This window comes from Hemitrygon akajei, chromosome 4, assembly GCF_048418815.1.
Source record: "Hemitrygon akajei chromosome 4, sHemAka1.3, whole genome shotgun sequence".
In the NCBI taxonomy this organism is placed as follows: domain Eukaryota; kingdom Metazoa; phylum Chordata; class Chondrichthyes; order Myliobatiformes; family Dasyatidae; genus Hemitrygon; species Hemitrygon akajei.
This window is the reverse complement of record NC_133127.1, coordinates 164,467,322-164,484,449: the sequence shown is the minus strand read 5'-3', so window position 1 is coordinate 164,484,449 and position 17,128 is coordinate 164,467,322. Positions and strand designations below refer to the sequence as shown.

General features: G+C 38.6%; 1 protein-coding gene across 1 annotated transcript in view; it reads right to left on the bottom strand.

Moving 5' to 3' along the window:
• Nucleotides 1-385: 385 nt before the first annotated feature.
• brca2 (BRCA2 DNA repair associated) overlaps nucleotides 386-17,128 on the bottom strand; it is a 107,193-nt gene continuing 90,450 nt past the window's right edge. The window contains exons 22-26 of the mRNA XM_073043852.1: nucleotides 15,624-15,790; nucleotides 12,016-12,154; nucleotides 5,998-6,254; nucleotides 4,412-4,558; nucleotides 386-1,640 (exon numbers count right to left, since the gene is read on the bottom strand). Of these exons, the coding sequence (XP_072899953.1) occupies nucleotides 666-1,640; nucleotides 4,412-4,558; nucleotides 5,998-6,254; nucleotides 12,016-12,154; nucleotides 15,624-15,790 (1,685 nt within the window). The 3' untranslated portion in view covers nucleotides 386-665. The remainder of the gene's footprint in view (nucleotides 1,641-4,411; nucleotides 4,559-5,997; nucleotides 6,255-12,015; nucleotides 12,155-15,623; nucleotides 15,791-17,128) is intronic.

Below are 17,128 nucleotides of genomic sequence, written 5' to 3'. Positions count from 1 at the left end.
ATAGATAGGTTCTTGATTAGCCAGAGCATTAAAGGGCATGGGGAGAAGGCAGGGGAGCGGGGATGACTGGAAGAATTCGATCAGCCCATGACTGAATGGCGGAGCAGACTCAATGGGCTAAATTGCCTTACTTCTGCTCCTATATCTTATGGGGTCTGAGTTTACTTTAATTATGATTGGAATGAATACATAATTAGTATCTACCATCAGTAGTGGGCTTTCTATAGCTACATGAGGAACTTGGATAAGGTCCACCCTTACTTTAAAATCAACTAGTAGGAAGTAGCAATATTACCTGGATCAGTAATGGTCTATAGCTAAGACACTTGAGTTCAACATCTGTTTAACTCAATTGAAGAATGCTTAATTACAAAACTGCAGCATATAAAATACAAGAGTTTATTTAAGGTTGATACATTCTTACACTAACAACTTCACATTTACAAAATATCCAAACATATTAATTACAAACAGCAACAATCAAATTGACACCCAAATAATCACCTCCAAGTAATACGCATATCAGGGTGCAGCATAAAAGATCCAATTTTCACTTAAAGTTTTGTATAATAATCCTACTTGTCAAATAAATTATCTCCTTTCTATACCTCAATGTTACTGTTGTTCTTGATGGTGTGGCATCTTTCTTTAACTGGCTGATAACCTTACTTGGATATTGTACTACCTTCATCTTTACGCCTTCTTTTGGTCTGTGATCCTACAGGTGAACTTTTATCTGCTGAAACACCAACTGTTTCAAATTCAGATTCAAGATTTTGTTTTAAGGCATGACCATTAGGACTCTCAATTTGTGTATTTTCTATTTTCCCCTTTGTTTTTTCAGTACTCTCACTTGCCCAGTGCTCATAAAGAACTTGAGTATTTATCATTGCAAGCTCTTCATCTGGAACCCAATTATTTTCAGCTAATTTTGCAACTTTATTCCCTAATTTGTTATTCAAATCAGTTGCAGTTTGTGGCAACAAAGGAAGGTCTGTTAATTTGGCAACATGGGACTTTTCAACCTTTCTGTTGTCCTTCACGCCACTGGCATTAGAACACTCTTCATAAAGTGCCTGTGTATTTATCATTGCAAGTTCTTCATCTGTAACCCAGTTGTCTTCAACTATTTTGGAAAGCTGAGTCCCAAGATAGTTCTTAACATTTTTGGATAAAGTAGTATTGTCTTTTGAACTGGTGATTTGTGTCCTTGTAGGTTTTTCTTTGTCATTTTCACTGACTCCATTTCCCCAACCTTTGATAAGTGCTTGTGTATCTATCATTGCAAGTTCCTCATCTGTAACCCAATTATCCTCAGCTATTTTGGAAATTTCAGTCTTTTTCAAAGTTGATACATGAACAGGTTTACTATTTCCCATTTGAATTGCTTCTTCAGAGTTTTGTGGTGTGACACATCTCCGAGGTGGTCGAAAATTTCTCTGTACAGATGGTGAGACACAAGTGGGAAGGTGAAGCAATGGAACAGGAGAAGGGATTTGAGACAAAAGACTAAGTTTTCTTTTCTTCAGCTCTGTGAGGGATTCAGCAGGTGTAATCTTTGGACTGCACAATGTAGATTTGGATCCATTTTCTGTAGTTGATAGTGTGGGTGGCTTTCTTTTAGCATTTGGTGAAGCAAGCTGTCAAAAAGCCAGAAGTTAGAAAATCTTATCACTAAATCCATGAAAAAACATCCTGTCAATTTCAGAATTCACAGAATCTTTTGTCTTCTGCCTTACAACCTGTGAGAACTCTATTCTCTAGTTTCTTGTGTACTTTAATTTGTTTCATTTAGTCAAATTATCTAATAAATAAAATGCATATTGTGATTAAACTCTGCTCAGTTTTATTACAGCATATCACAAACTAATGACCTTGTAGATGACTGTTGCAGTGCAATGCAAAACAGAAAGAAGTTAGTTAAATGCCACCAGTTGAACAAAATTGAAAACTAAATCACTTGCAAACAGCAGGTAGGTTGATTTAGCACGTCTCTATGGGTTGTAATGGGAGTGAATGCACCAGGGGAACTTGGGGACAAAGTATGGAGAACCTCAAAAAATGCACAGGTGAGTGAGTGCATATTATTATGATTTCTGCCAAGGTCATAATGTGTTAACTTAAATCTCAAAAAATTCCCTGCTCCAATGCTTGAATGCATCATGTCTTGTGCTGAATACAATCACTGTTATCATCCTGGGACAGTGTCAGATTGTTCCTGCAGGAATAGCTGATCTAGGCCAATGTTTTTGCAGCTATGAGAAACCTCCCCACGTCCACACCAGTGATTAACCAAGTACATCTTATTTTAAAGTTCAAAGTAAATTTATTATGAAAGTACACCATATACAACCCTGAGATTCGTATTTCTGTGATTAGCATCCAATTTTGCCCATGCAACCTCTTAACAAGAATAAAGGTTTTCTATAAATACAAATTATTTAATTTTAGATGACCCTTTAAAAGGATTGCTGACTTGCCCTACTGTCCTGTTTATTATTTATTGTAAATGCCTGCACTTTTTTTGTGCACTTTATGCAGTCCTGTGTAGGTCTGTAGTCTAGTGTAGCTTTCTCTGTGTTGTTTGTTTTTTATTACATAGTTCAGTCTAGTTTTTTGTACTGTGTCATGTAACACCATGGTCCTGAAAAACTATGCACTGTACCAGCAGTTATGATCGAAATGACAATAAAAGTGACTTGACTTGACTTGAATTTGTGAAGTTTGGTCAACATATAATTCTCTGCAAAAAAAATCTAAAAATTTTAATAAGCTCATATGCCATTTCTGTTGCTCTGAAACCTTCACCCCATGAGTGCTTCAAAGTTTCTTGCAATTTTGCAAGTTTTTTATTGACCATTATCCAGACAAAATGCTGGAGGAACACAACAGGACAGACAGCAATTATGGAAATGAATAAACAGTTGACGTTTGAGGCCGAGATCCTTTTTCCAGGAGTTCCTACTGCATTTTTGTTATTCTGGATTTCCAGCATCTGAAGAATTTCTAGTGCTTATGCCTGCTAAGCAGTTTTTGGGTTATAACATTATTTGAAAAGAGATGATTGGAACTGAACATCCTACAATCACTATTAAATGTTCAAGTTTATGATCTTATGATGCAAGGGAAATCAATGATAAAACAGTTTACAATAGTATTCAACAACTATAGCCATCTTCTTTATGCCATATTTAACACCAGTCAGTGGTGGTTTTTGCATTCCTAAAAATGGGTTAAGAACTATGCTACATTTCTTCTTGACTTTATGATTGGTCAGTTTCAACACAGTCTAAAATTCTATTTAATCACTTATGTTTGAACCACGGATAAAATAAAATCTAAAGCTCATAAAACGAACTAAGCATAAAGTAAGCAAATGTCATTCAAATCACTGCTAGCTACCCACTTTCACAACTTTTCAAATGATAAGTAAGCTACTGGCCAGCTCATTTCTTTAACAAGCCTTTAAGTTTAACTAAAAGCATGCCAAGAACAACACCAAGCTTAATTAAAATGAGTTGCCCATGCAGTGAAGCTGTAGAAAACATGGTAAAATAAGCAATCTCTCAAACACTCATTCATTAGCTCCATGAGAGATAATTGGTAGGAATAGATTTTGACATTTCAAAACAAATAACTTTGTTAATATACACTATAATTTATTTGCTTTGTACTGTTTAAATGTCAATCATATAAAATAAAAATGCTCACCTGTCTACCTAGAACCTACTTTAAATATATATCAACTTCCACCCAATGACTTGGCCTCCACAGCTGTGCATGTCAATGAATTCCACAGATTCACCACCCTCTGGCATATCTGTTCTAAATGGACGTTCCTCTATTCTGAGGCTGTGCCCTCTGGTCCTAGACTCCTCCACTTAAGGAAACATCCTTTCCATGTCCACTCTATCTGGGCATTTCCAAGTGGATACGTTTCAATAAGATGCTCCCTCATTCTTCTAAACTCCAGCATGTACAGGCCCAGAGCCAAACAGTCCTCATAGATTAACCCTTTCAATTCCAGAACCATTCTCATGAACCTCCTCTGGACTCTCTCTGATGCCTCCACATCTTTTCTTAGATAAGGGGCCCAAAAATGCTCATGATACTCCCAAGTGTGGTCTGACCAATGTCTTACAAAGCTCTCAGCATTGCATCCTTGCAACACAAACAAAATGGAAAAGAGTAGTCTATCTTTCACGATGACTGTACTCTTTTCCATTGATGCTGCATGGCCTGCTGAGTTCCTCCAGCATTTTGTGTGTTGCTTGGATTTCTAGCATCTACAGATCTTCTCTTGTTTGTGATAGCATTACATCCTTACAATTTTAAGGAAAGAACTTATAAATAAGAATATTCTACAAGTAAAATCTACCTACAATATTTGCTGGAATACCTTTATACATACCAAGGTGCCACTGATTGAAGTGATACTGGATTTTTTATTGTTCGGAGTAAGTATGTCACCAGAGTCTTTGTTCGACCTTGGAGTACCAATTTTTCCAAGAATAGTCTTCACCTTTTTTTCAGTGTCCTTGACAAAACTCTGTATATTCTAAAGCAATCAATTAAATGATGCACATGTTAATAAATGTAGTATCTGGGCTTAATGATTTTATGGTGGTGTTGTCACCTCCAAAAAGGTCCAATCCTTGGCCAATTTTCCAGCTATACAACACACCTCAGCAACAGAGTCCCCTGCTGTTTCATTTTCCTCCCAAATCCCAAAGACTTGTTGGTTGCTAAGTTAATTGATCACTGTAAATTACTCTACTGTAGATGGATGGTAGGATGCATGTCTGAAAAGGAGAATGGGTTACAGGATAATAGGTGGAGGAATGGGATGGATGGGATTGTTCAGAGCCGGCATAGACATAATGGGTCAAATTGCCTCTGATGTTGTAAGGGAATTTGAGGAAATATATAACCAGATCCTCTAATTCTTTTGAATGTGGGAGTAAATGAAAGAAACACAAGCAATACTCAGCTGCATGTGAAAATACAATAATGTATTGGCCAAAATGCTGCAGCTGAAATGGTGAAAAAGTGCTTGTCATCATTACAGAATGAAATTGATAGTACTTCTGGCATATAGATGAGCAAATTGAAAATTTGGAAGTTGCTGTAATTTTTTCACTGCTATTCTACTGGTTGTGCTGCTTTCTAACTTAACATGGCAATAGCTGGCAAGTTTAAATGGAGTTCAGAAACAGGGTGCCACTGAATTTAAAAGGAGCATTACAAGCAATACCTGGTGGACTGGAAGTGAAGAGATACTGGATTATCAGAGTTTGTTGATCATTTAAAATTTAAATACTGTTGCAGAAGCCAGCAACCATTACTGTATCTGTAATCTTAAGACTCCATTTTCGGTCCATGTATTTACTTTTTTAAAATCTCAACTAATTTTGATATGGTTCAGGTCAGGATCAGGACATTAGCACATAATAGTTTTCTTTTCAATTATACTCCAAGATACTCAAATCGGCAACAACACTTCCTACCTAATCTCTATACTGGTAATACCTGAGGAAAGCAGAGAGTGCTTGAAGTGCAGACTCCATTCTAACTGAGCAAGAACTCCTCATGGATCTAGATTACAGATATAGCTGCATATGGTGTCCACTATTTCCCATATTATGCAGCTGACATACATTGCCTGCCCAGCCAAACGATTACAATGCAATTTACTGGGATATTATTGGTCAATATAATATGGATGATAATACAATAACATTTTTTCTTGTTGTGTATGAATCAACTTCAGCTTGAGGAAATGGAAGATACTATCAGCTATGATGACATTTGATCCATCCTTAATATTTGCATGTCAATGGAGACATTATGGTTTAAAAATACATGGACTAATGCCACCATTTTATAAACCAAGATGAAAATTTGTTATATTACACATTCCAGTTTAAAGTGTTTTAGGTTTTTGCAGTTGTATTATTCTAGGCTGTATTATATCTAGGAATTTTCCAAATGCCCCACCTGGACAGAACTTTTTAGTTGAATGTACTTTTCTCGTAGATGTCCATCCTTTGGATTTGCAGAAAAGTTGGAAAGATCCCCAGTTAACAGCACAGGAATACCCATGGAACTCTCTGATGTCCACTTCAAGTTGCTTGCAACAACCAGGGCACTTGGCTTGATAATGTCTTCCACAGCCAGCTGTTTAAAACTGGTCCAAAACTTTATAGCTACTAGATCCTGATTTTCATCAGCCAAATACACAGTTGAAGGTCCATCTACAGTTTAAAACAGACAAATTGATGTTCTTTCCTGGATCCCACAAATGTCTTGCACACAAAATGGGAACATAATATCAGTGCATTACAATTAAGAATAAATCTTCTACATGAGTTAACATTAACTATCATAACAACCTTTTTATATTTTCACTTATCACAATGGGTATTGTAGAAGATTTAAATATTCAACTAATGATCAATTACTGGCCACTTTTGAGTTGTACACACACACACAAAAGCACATCAAGCCAATTGAACTTGTTTTCCTTCACAATTAATTCTGTTGAACTATTATATAAAAAAAGGAGCAGAGTTAGGCCATTCAACCCATTGAGTCTGCTCTGCCATTTCATCATGGCTGATTTATTATCCCTCTCAACCCCATTCTCCTACCTTCTTCCCATAACCTTTGAGATCCTTACTAATCAAGGATGTATACCTATTTACGCCAGCCATCCGTGGCAATGAATTCCACAAATTCAAAGTAAAATTTATTATCAGAGTACATGTATGTCACCACATAGACCTCCAGATTCATTTTTCTGCGGGCATACTTGGCAAATCTATAGAACAATAACTGTAAACAGGATCAGTGAACAGCAAAAGGATTCACCACACTCTAGCTAAAAAAATCCTCATCTGTTCTGAGAATGTGCCCTCTGAACCTAGACTTCCCCCACTAAAGACCTATAAATATTCAATAGGTTTCAATGGGAACCACCCCCACTCCATTCTTCTAAACTCCAGTAATTACAGGCCCAGAGTCATCAAACACTCCTCATATATTAACCCTTTCATTCACGGAAACATTCTCGTGAACCTCCCTCTGGACTCTCTATGCCAGCACATCTTTTCCTAGATAGGGAGTGTCAAAACTGCTCACAATACTTCAAGTCCAACCTGACCAATGCCTTATAAAACTTCAGTATTACATCCTTGTTTTTATATTATAGTCCTCTTAAAATAAATGCTAAAATCACATTTGCCTTCCTTACCAGCAACTTAATCTTTAGGGAACTGTGCGCAAGGACTTCCAATTCCCTTTGTATCTCTGATTTCTGAATTTCCTCCCCATTTAAGAAATATCTATCCCTTTATTCCTTCTACCCAAGTTATGACCATACACTTCACTGTATTCCACCTGCTACTTCTTTGCCCAATCTCCCAAGTCCCTCTGCATACTCCCCATTTCTTCATTGACATACAGCATAATGTGAAAACCACTAGTCACTGGGAGCCAAACCAGAAAGACCCCCTTTATTCCCACTCTTTGCCTCCTGACAGTCAGCCAATCTTCTATCAATGCTGGTATCTTTCCTGCAATACCATTGGCTCTTATCTTGTTAAGCAGCCTCACTTGCTGCACCTTGGCAACAGTCTTCAGAAAATCCAAGTAAACAGCAACCATTGAGTTTCCTTAGATTATCCTGCTTATTTCTTCAAACAATTCCAACACATTTGTCAGACAAGATTTCCCCTTAGGAAACCATGCTGACTTTGGCCTATTATGTGCATCTAAGTACCCTGAAACATCACCCTTAATAATGGATTCCAACATCTTTTCAACTGCTGAAGTCAGGCTAACTGGCCCTTCTGAAAGAGTGGAATGACATTTGTAATTTTCCAGTCCTCAGAAACCATTCCAGAGTTAGTAATTCTTGACAGATCACTAGTAATGCCTCCACAACCTCTTCAGCTATTTCTTTCAGAATCCTAGTGTGTAGTTCATTTAGTCCAGGTGACTTATCTACCTTTAGGTCTTTCAGCTTCTCAAGCACTTTTTCCTTAGTAATCCAACCTACACTCACTTTTGTCCCCTGACACTTCTGAATTTCTGGCCTTCAACAGTGAAAACAAACTCAAAATACTTACTAAATTTATCCCCCATTACTACCTCTCCAGTATTATTTTCCAGCGATTTGACACTCAGCTCTATTTCACTGTTCATATATTTGAAAAAACTTTTGGTATCATCTTTTATCTTATTGGCTAGTTTACCTTCATATTTTGTCTTTTCTCCCCTTATTGTTTTTTCAGTTGACTTCCATTGTGTTTTTTTTAGATTTTTGCAATCCTCAACGCTGGTTCATTTTTGCAACAATATATGCCCTTTCATTTGCTTTTATGTTGTCTTTGACTTCTCGTGTCAGCCAGAGTTGCCTCATTCTCCCTTTGGAATATATTTCCTTATTTGGGATGTATCGATCCTGTGCCTTCTGAATTGCTCCCAGGAACTCCAGCCACTGCTGTTCTGCTGTCATCCCTGATAGTGTCCCCTTCCAATCAACAATGGCCAGCTCTCTCATGCCTCTGTAATTCCCTTTACTCCACTGTAATACTGATACATCTGATTTTTGCTTCTCCCTTAACTAGGTTTCAAAACTGCAATCAAACATGTATTATTGAGTTTTAAAGAATACTTTAATGAATCCTCACTTACATGGACACTGTCCTGATACAACATCAGGTCTTTATTAATCACTTCCAATATTACAACATCCAATATTCCAATAGCGAGGGAGTGCGAAGCACAGAAACAAATATCACTCTGATGATTGTACGCTCTAGTATCACTTATTTGGTGACAATAAAGTATAAAAGTATCAGGAAAAGAATTAACAGGGTACCACAGATCCCGACCTTAAGTGACGTTGATGTGAAGTGTGCATGTTTTACCTATGATCACCTGGGTTTTCTCTTAGTACTCTGATTTCCTTGACATACCCAAGACATACTATTTGGTTAATTGGCTACTGTAAATCTCCCTTACGGCAAATTAATAGCAAGAAATAATAAAGAAGTTCATGAACAAATGCGAGAGAAAATAACTGTATGCATACTTTGGAGGAGGGAAAGAAGAAGGCTTCCTTCCATATTGTTGTGACCATATCATAAAAGGTAGAATTTAAACCTGAAGGTATGAGTGTGCTCAGTCTGCTCTTTCTCACACCGCTGACACATGGATTCAGCTCAAACCACGTCATCAAGTTTGTGACACAACAGTTGGCTTCATCAACAACAATGATTAGTCAGAGTAGAGAGAGGAAGGAAGTGGAGGGGCTGGTAGTCTGGTGTGAGAACAGTAACCCAAATCTGAATGTGGAAAAGACCAAGGAAATCATTGGGGACTTCAGGAAGGTGCAGACAAACCACCCCCCTCTACAAATACATGGTTTCTCAGATTGAGTTAAGTGCACCAAATTCCTGAGAGTTCACGTCATGGATGACCTCACCTGGTCCCTCAACATCACCTCCTCAAACAAAACACAGCAGTGTCTCCACTTCCTAAGGAGACTGAGGCAAGCGAGGCTCCCTCCTACCACCCCCTATCTTAACTGAATTTTTACAGCAGCACCATTGAGTGTCCTGACAAGCTGCATCTCCATCTGGTATGGGAGCAGCTGAGCATCGGACTGGAAGTCCCCACAAAGGACTGCGAGAATGGCCATGAGGATCATAGGGGTCTCCCCATGGCATTGGGGACATTTATCATGAACAGCGCAATACACAGGGCCCTTAGCATCATCATGAATCCCAGCCATCCATTCAGCATCTTTTGACTTTCTACCATCAGGTGGGAGACTCTGATGCACAGACAAGACAGACAGGATGGGAAATTTATTATTTCTTTCCTCAAGCTATTAGGCTTCTGATCTCCCTGCTGCATTGCATTCGATGTGTCACTGGTTAATCTGTTCTGTACTTAATATTTAATAATTTATGTACTTTATTTTGTTTATTTATGCGTAATTCACCTGCCAATTTTATCCTTACTTTCCTAAGTTATTGTATGTTGTATGTACATACAATTGTGCTTTACACCTTGGTCCGTAGAAACATCTCATTTGACAGTATACCTGTATATAGTTAAATGACAATAAACTTGACTTGAGTAGTAGCTAATCTGTAATGTAACTGAACTAGCCTTTTGAATTGCTTGTTTTCTCACAGAACTAATTCTATAAGGAAATTATTGTCACGTAATCAGCATTTTGTTCACCAGGAAGACTTTTCGCTCTAAACAGTGCAGATAAACTGATAAATCTCAATCACCAAATTACATCATTTATAGCCTGTTGGTAATTGATTATGGATTGTGATAAGGGCATTTTACCATGCACTGTCGTCACAAAAAAAAATCAGCAAGTCAGGCAGTATTTGTAGAAAGTGGAAAAAGTTGTGCGTTACAGGTCAAATGCTTCAAGACATGAAATGTAAACTGTTTCTTTGTCTGAAGTGCAGCAGGACGAGTGTATTCAGCGTTCTCTTTTAATTTCATATTTCCACCATTTCAAAAAAATCTATTTAGTAAGCTATCCAGCAATACTGATAAAATATTTCCATTGTATCACTGCAGAAAAGTTACGAGCTACTTAAAGACTTACAAGCTAGGCACTAATCTTAAACCCATGTTTATTAAGAATTTTTTTTAAAAACTTAAGGCATTTAGTTTATAAACACAATATAATGGCTTCCTTAATCCCAACTCTTATTGAAACAGCAAGGTTAAAACTTTAATTCTCTTTCAGTTTGCAGATTTGTAAACTACTTAATGATTGAGCCACTGGGTGGTAGTTATCTACCATTTTGAGGTGCTTCGAGAGGCTGGTCATGGCACGCATCAACTCTGGTCTTCCACACAACCTCAACCCACTGCAATTTATCTACTGCCAATACAGGTCTATAGCAGATGCCACCCCCGTGGTCCTACACTTATCTCTGGAGCATTTGGATAGTAAAGATACCTATATCAAACTATTGTTTATTGACCACCACTCACCTTCAGTATTATAACTTGAGGAGAACTCATCACTAAACTCCCTTTCTGTAATTGGATATTTGATTTGCTGAACAACTGACCACAATCAGCAACAATAGGCTGTAACACTTTAGCCCGATACCCAATCCCTCTACACTCATTACTAAGTGGCCAGATTCTGCTCAAAGTTTGCAGATGATTCCATTGTAGACTCTTGAACACATCTTTTGTATTTTAAGATGAACTCTATCTCACAATCAACCTCGTTACGATCTTGCAATTTGTTTAACTGCATCTCACATTCTCTGTAGTTTTACTGTATTCTTCATTGTTATTGTTTTACTTTGTTTCACATTAATGCACTATCATACTGGTGATCTGTATTATCAGTATGCAACACAAGGTTTTCAATGTATATTTGTGCATGACAATAATAAACCAATACCTTTGACTTTCTATTTAGCCTTTTAAACGATTGGGAAAGTGCTTAATTGAAGGGATCTTAAACACTTACAATATTCAGAAAAGAAAAAAAATGCTCCGTGGAATAAATATTGAGACAAATAATCTTTTAGGAGTTCCATACATTAATTTGGGTGGCACAGTGGAGATATGTCTCTAGCAAAGGAAGTGTAAGGTACTTCTTCCCTTCGCTAGGCTGCAGGTCACCCTTGGGTAAGACATAGCACCTGTTTAGTCCCCGGATCAAGGTCACATGAAGCCATGGGAGCAAGTGATGAATGGTTGTATGAGCAGCTGCTGCATATCACAAGTCCTGGTTATGCAACCAGAGACACTAGACAGACAATCTCTGATGGGAAATGATAATGGCTGGAGTCACCTGTCTTGGAAAGGCACTGCATTGAAGGTGGCAATGGCAAACCATTTCTGTAGAAAAATTTGCCAAGATCAGTTATGGCCATGGAAAGACCATGATCACTCACATCATACGATATGGCACATTAATGACAATGATGCATTAAATTTTATAATGAGTACCTGTTTTCCCCAAAATGTAGACCACATATCCTGCCAGGTCCACTTCTTTGCAGACAGCTCTAAAAAACTGATCACACAGCATACTATATGCGACTGCTTGCCTAGGTCGATAGAGTTGATTTAACACACTGGAAGATGCCTACAAGATTAAAAAATACACTGTTAAATCTCAGTTTTGCACAGAATGGGTCCATCACTGCCATATCCAATTGGCTCTAAAATGAATTTTTGATTTTAGCTTTTCCTCCCTGTTTTGGTTCCCAGCTCAATCAGCAGACAACTACCTGATAGTCCAAAACCAAACTAAAGTTCAAATTTAAGTATCATTCAACCATACACAAAGGTAGCCAAATGAAACAGCTTTCCTCTAGCACACATGGTTATGATTTCAGAAAACAGTTACAAAGCAAAAAACAACAGCTCAAGTCCCCGAGCAGCATGTCTATAGAATTGACGACAAGTTGTCCTCGTCTAGTTTGCTCTTCCACTGAATGAACACCAGAGGGGTCAGCCCATAATCCAAGGATGGATTCCAGCATGTCCCACAGGGGCTCTCCCACATCACATTGGCGTCTCCTCCCCTGGTCAGCTGCAACAGGCAAGCCCAGGACCTCTGCCTAGTCCTCACTACAACTGAAGCAATGCAGCTCCCCTGCCAGTCATGCCAATGAACCAGTGAATTGAACTTGTAGTATTCTATGTTACCAACATCCAACAAGGATTTGCATTCACAATAAAAACTTCCAAGACAATCACTTACACTGCTCACCGGTACATGACAAGTCCAGGTGACAACACAACAACAGCATGCAATAAATCCATCTCCATTGCTATCGAGCAACTTGCTGTTGGGATAATCATGTAGTACTTGATGGTTTTAGTATCCAGCAGTGACTTGTGTGCATGTCACCATCTTACTAAAAATCTATCATCTGCCTTCAGGCTTCCTTAACAGCACTTCCTAAATCCGTGACCTCTTCCATTAAAAGGAACAAGGTTGAGGGCACACGGGAATTCTACAGCCTGCAAGTACCTTCTCCACATTATAGAACATAACATGGATGTTATGTGCTTGGATTTTCAAAAGGCCTTCGACAAGGTGTCACACAAGTGGCTGCTTAAACAAGTGCCCATGGTATTACAGGAAAGATACTAGCATGGATAGAGCATTGGCTGATTGGCAGGAGGCACAGAGTGGGAATAAAGGGAGCCTTTTCTGATTGGCTGGCAAATCTGGTGGTGTTCAGCAGGTATCAGTCTCAGGGCTGCTTCTTTTTTATGTGCAAGTCAAAGATTTAGATGATGCAATTAATGACTTTTTGGCCAAATTTGTAGTCAATACAAAGATAGGTTGAAAGGTAGGTAGTGTTGAGAAAGCAAGGCTGCTGCAGAAGGACTTAGCTTTGGAGAATTGGCAAAGAAGTGGCAGATAGTATATATTGTCAAGAAGTGTATGGTCGTGCACTTCGGTAGAAAGAATAAAAGTACAGACCATTTTCTAAATGGGGAGAAAACTCAAAAATCTACGCTGCAAAGAGACTTAGGGAATCCTGCATGAGTACTTCTAAGGTTAATTGCAGGTAGAGTCAGTGGTCAGGAATGCAAATGCAAATGTTAAAAATCATCGAGAGGACTAGAGTACAAAAACAAGGATGCAAGTGCTGAGGCTTTATAAGGCACTGGCGAGGCCTCACTTGGAGTAGTGAGAGCAGTTTTGGGCCCCTTACGTAAGGATACGCTGACATTGGAGAGGGTTCAGAGGAGGTTCATGAGAATAATTCCGGGAATGAAAAGGTTAACAGATGACTGTGTTTGATAGCTTTAGGCTTATTTATACATGTTGGAATTTAGAAGAATTAAGGGGGATCTCATTGAAACCTATCAAATGTTGAAAGGCTTAGATAAAGTGGATGTGGAGAGGATGTTTCCTATGGTGTGGGGGTCCAAGACCAGAGAACAAAGCTTCAGAAAAGAGGGACGTCCATTTAGAACAGGGATAAGGCAGATGGTGGCAAATCTGTGGAATTTGTTGCCACAGGCGGCTGTGGAGGCCAGGCCATTGGGTGCACTTAAGGCAGAAGTTGATAAGTTCTTGATTAGTCAGAATGTGAAAGATTATGGGGAGAAAGGAGGCAGGAGAATGGGTTGAGAGGGAAATGGACCAGCCATGAGGAAATGGCGGAGCACACCCAATGGGCTGAATGGTCTAATTTGAACCCATGTCTTATGGCCTTAACATTTTGAAGGAAAATAACCATTCCTGGGCCAAAACCCAATAATACTATGGAAATACTTACCTCCACTTCAATAATCCTACCACTTTCTCAAGGATACAAAGGGATGAGTATTAAATACTACCCTTCCCAAAGATACTCTCCTCTATAAACATATCAGCATGTCCTACTTTTATGAGTTTTATTTAAAAGTAACATGTCAAGCATTTGGTCCATAATGATATAGGAGGAAGTTTGTTAACTCAACAACCATTTTATTAGGACAAACACGAAACAGACCGGGCACCATGACCCCGGAGAGTGAACCCAACCAGTCTCATACAGATGGGGGAGGTGACCATCACACACCCCGGTTACAGTTAGGGTGACCCACAAATACACAAATGAATAACTATATAACCCAAGCTAAAATGTAACACTAAATGAACTGGAACTTCCCACCATAATCCCACAAAAGCGTTTTAACACAACAACAATAAACAGTGCTGGTCATTAGAAAGGCAGGGGTGGGCTGACGACCACACCACCCTCCCCTCCCCTTCCCAGAGCATCACAATAATTTTCTAAATGCACTACTGCCATCAAATACAATTTGAATACCTTCAACGACTCTAGCCTTGATATATTAGCTCTTAGTGATAAGAGATACCTGGAAATACAAAAGTGACCCTCAAGAAGACTACATTATGAGTATTGAATGTAGAACAGTAGCTCAAGTGTTAGTGAATTATAATGCTTCACCCAAGGACTGTTTTGAGTTTGTGGACCAAGTAAAAGGGCCACTTTGCAGAACACTTCTAATCAGAAAAATTTGACCCTAAACTTCTAGCTGCCTGTCACTTGCATTCTCCTATACCACTCCCACTTTGACCTCTTTATGCTTAGCGTCCCATCTGTTACAAGGAAGCTCAATGTGAGCTTAAAAGAATAGCTCCTGATTATGTAGCTCTTGGGACCAAATGTCAAACATAAGCATTTCAGATAATTAACTCTTGTTTTTGTCAGATTGGAGTTCTAATTCAAGGTCATCTAACTGAGCTCAGCTTATCCTCACTGATCTACAAAGATTTCAAGTATGCTCTTTTGCTTCAGATTTCTTCAAAGTACTATGTTGTGCCTCTCAGAATGGGGAAAAGAAAAGAGAATGCTAGAAATCTACCTTGGTTCATTCATTGATTAACTGGACAATTGTGAAAACATCAAATCACATGGACCACTTCAATTCTCTGCGTTATCATTTGTATTTTCTTTGTTCTCTCCACTTTTCCCCCTTTCTACAACTCATTAATAACATTTATATCAGAATTTTTTCCTACAACATGCTCACATCACAGCTAAATATTAAACTGAATGTAAAAAACTACGGTAAATTACCTGCAGCTGTTGGTACCTGGTTTTCTTTGTAGCAGTCAACTGCAGATCAACATAATTATGCCGACCCTTGCATGATGCAGCAGATAGATAATAGATCCAGTATCTTCCACCCTCCTTTAGCAGGGAACGTAATTCAGCAATTGGGCGCCAGATATTTAACATATAGACTATTTGGAAGAAATATTATCTTGTTAGTGTTTGTCAGAGTCCAATGAATTTAAATATTTTATGAATAAGGCAAAGAGCAAGTAGTTTGTGAGTTATCTTTTTAAAGAAATGTTACAGCATCACTTTTCCTACACTATTTATTGTACTAAGCTTGGTACCATCTACCATGTGGCTTCTGATCATTAGTATAGGACATCAGCAATAATTATGTTAATAAATGTATTATAATCAAGATAAAACAATAATTAAGCACCACTTCTCTGGCGATCCACTGGTTTCAAGAATGACTTCCTTCCACTTCAGTTTGGGGGGTGCGGGGTGGAATGATGAGGTTAATGTGGGGCTGTAGAAACTGCAATAGATGGAACAAGAATTGCCTGATGGAATGAAGAGACTTGCATAACACAACTTCACAGGGGTTGTGAGCCCCAATGAAGTCAGAGAGATACAGCAAAGAAACAGACCTATTGAGCCTGTGTTGATCATCAACCACCCAATTACATATATCAATTCTTCATTAATCCTATTTGTATTTTTCCTATACCCTCAGCAACTCCAAGATTCTTTCATTAGGGACAAACTTCAGTGACCAATTAACCTACCAACCAGCATATCTTTGGGACTTGGGAGAAAATTGGAGCAGCTAGAAGTTTACATTGTCATAGCCAAACATGCAAACTTCATGCAGAAAATTCCCAAGGTCAGGGATGAACCCAATTTCCTGCACTGCAAGTCAGTAGCTCTAATAGCTGTGCAGTACCACCAATGAGTTTCTGCAGCCAGCCACATTTTAGAATACAGTTGCCTTTACTTGGCAGAGGCCAGCTCTTTTGTTTGAACAAACTTAATATTTGATAAAGAATATTTACTCAGCATTTTCCATACTTTACTTACTTTTAAGGACATTTAATGCAATTGAAACTGTTAGCTTCTCACTGATACTATTTCAAACATTTGACTGAATAATACCATTACCATAACAATAAACACAAAATGCAGTGGTAACATCTTGCCACAAAAAGAGACAATGGATCGACATGTTGGAACAGGAACGGGAATCTGAATTAAAATGTTTGGCCACCATGAAGTGCTGCTTTTGGTGCATGGAGTGGAGGTGCTTGATGCAGCAGTCTCCCAATTTATGACTAGTCTCACCAATGTAGACTAGGCTGTATTCGGAGCATCGAATACAATAGACGACCTCAACTGAATCACAGGTGAAGTACTGCCTAGGGCCCTGGAATTGAGGTAAGTGGGCAGGTGAAGCATTTAAGCCACTTGCAGGGATAAGTGCCAAGAGGGAGATTAGTGGGGAAGGTCATATGGACAAGGAAATC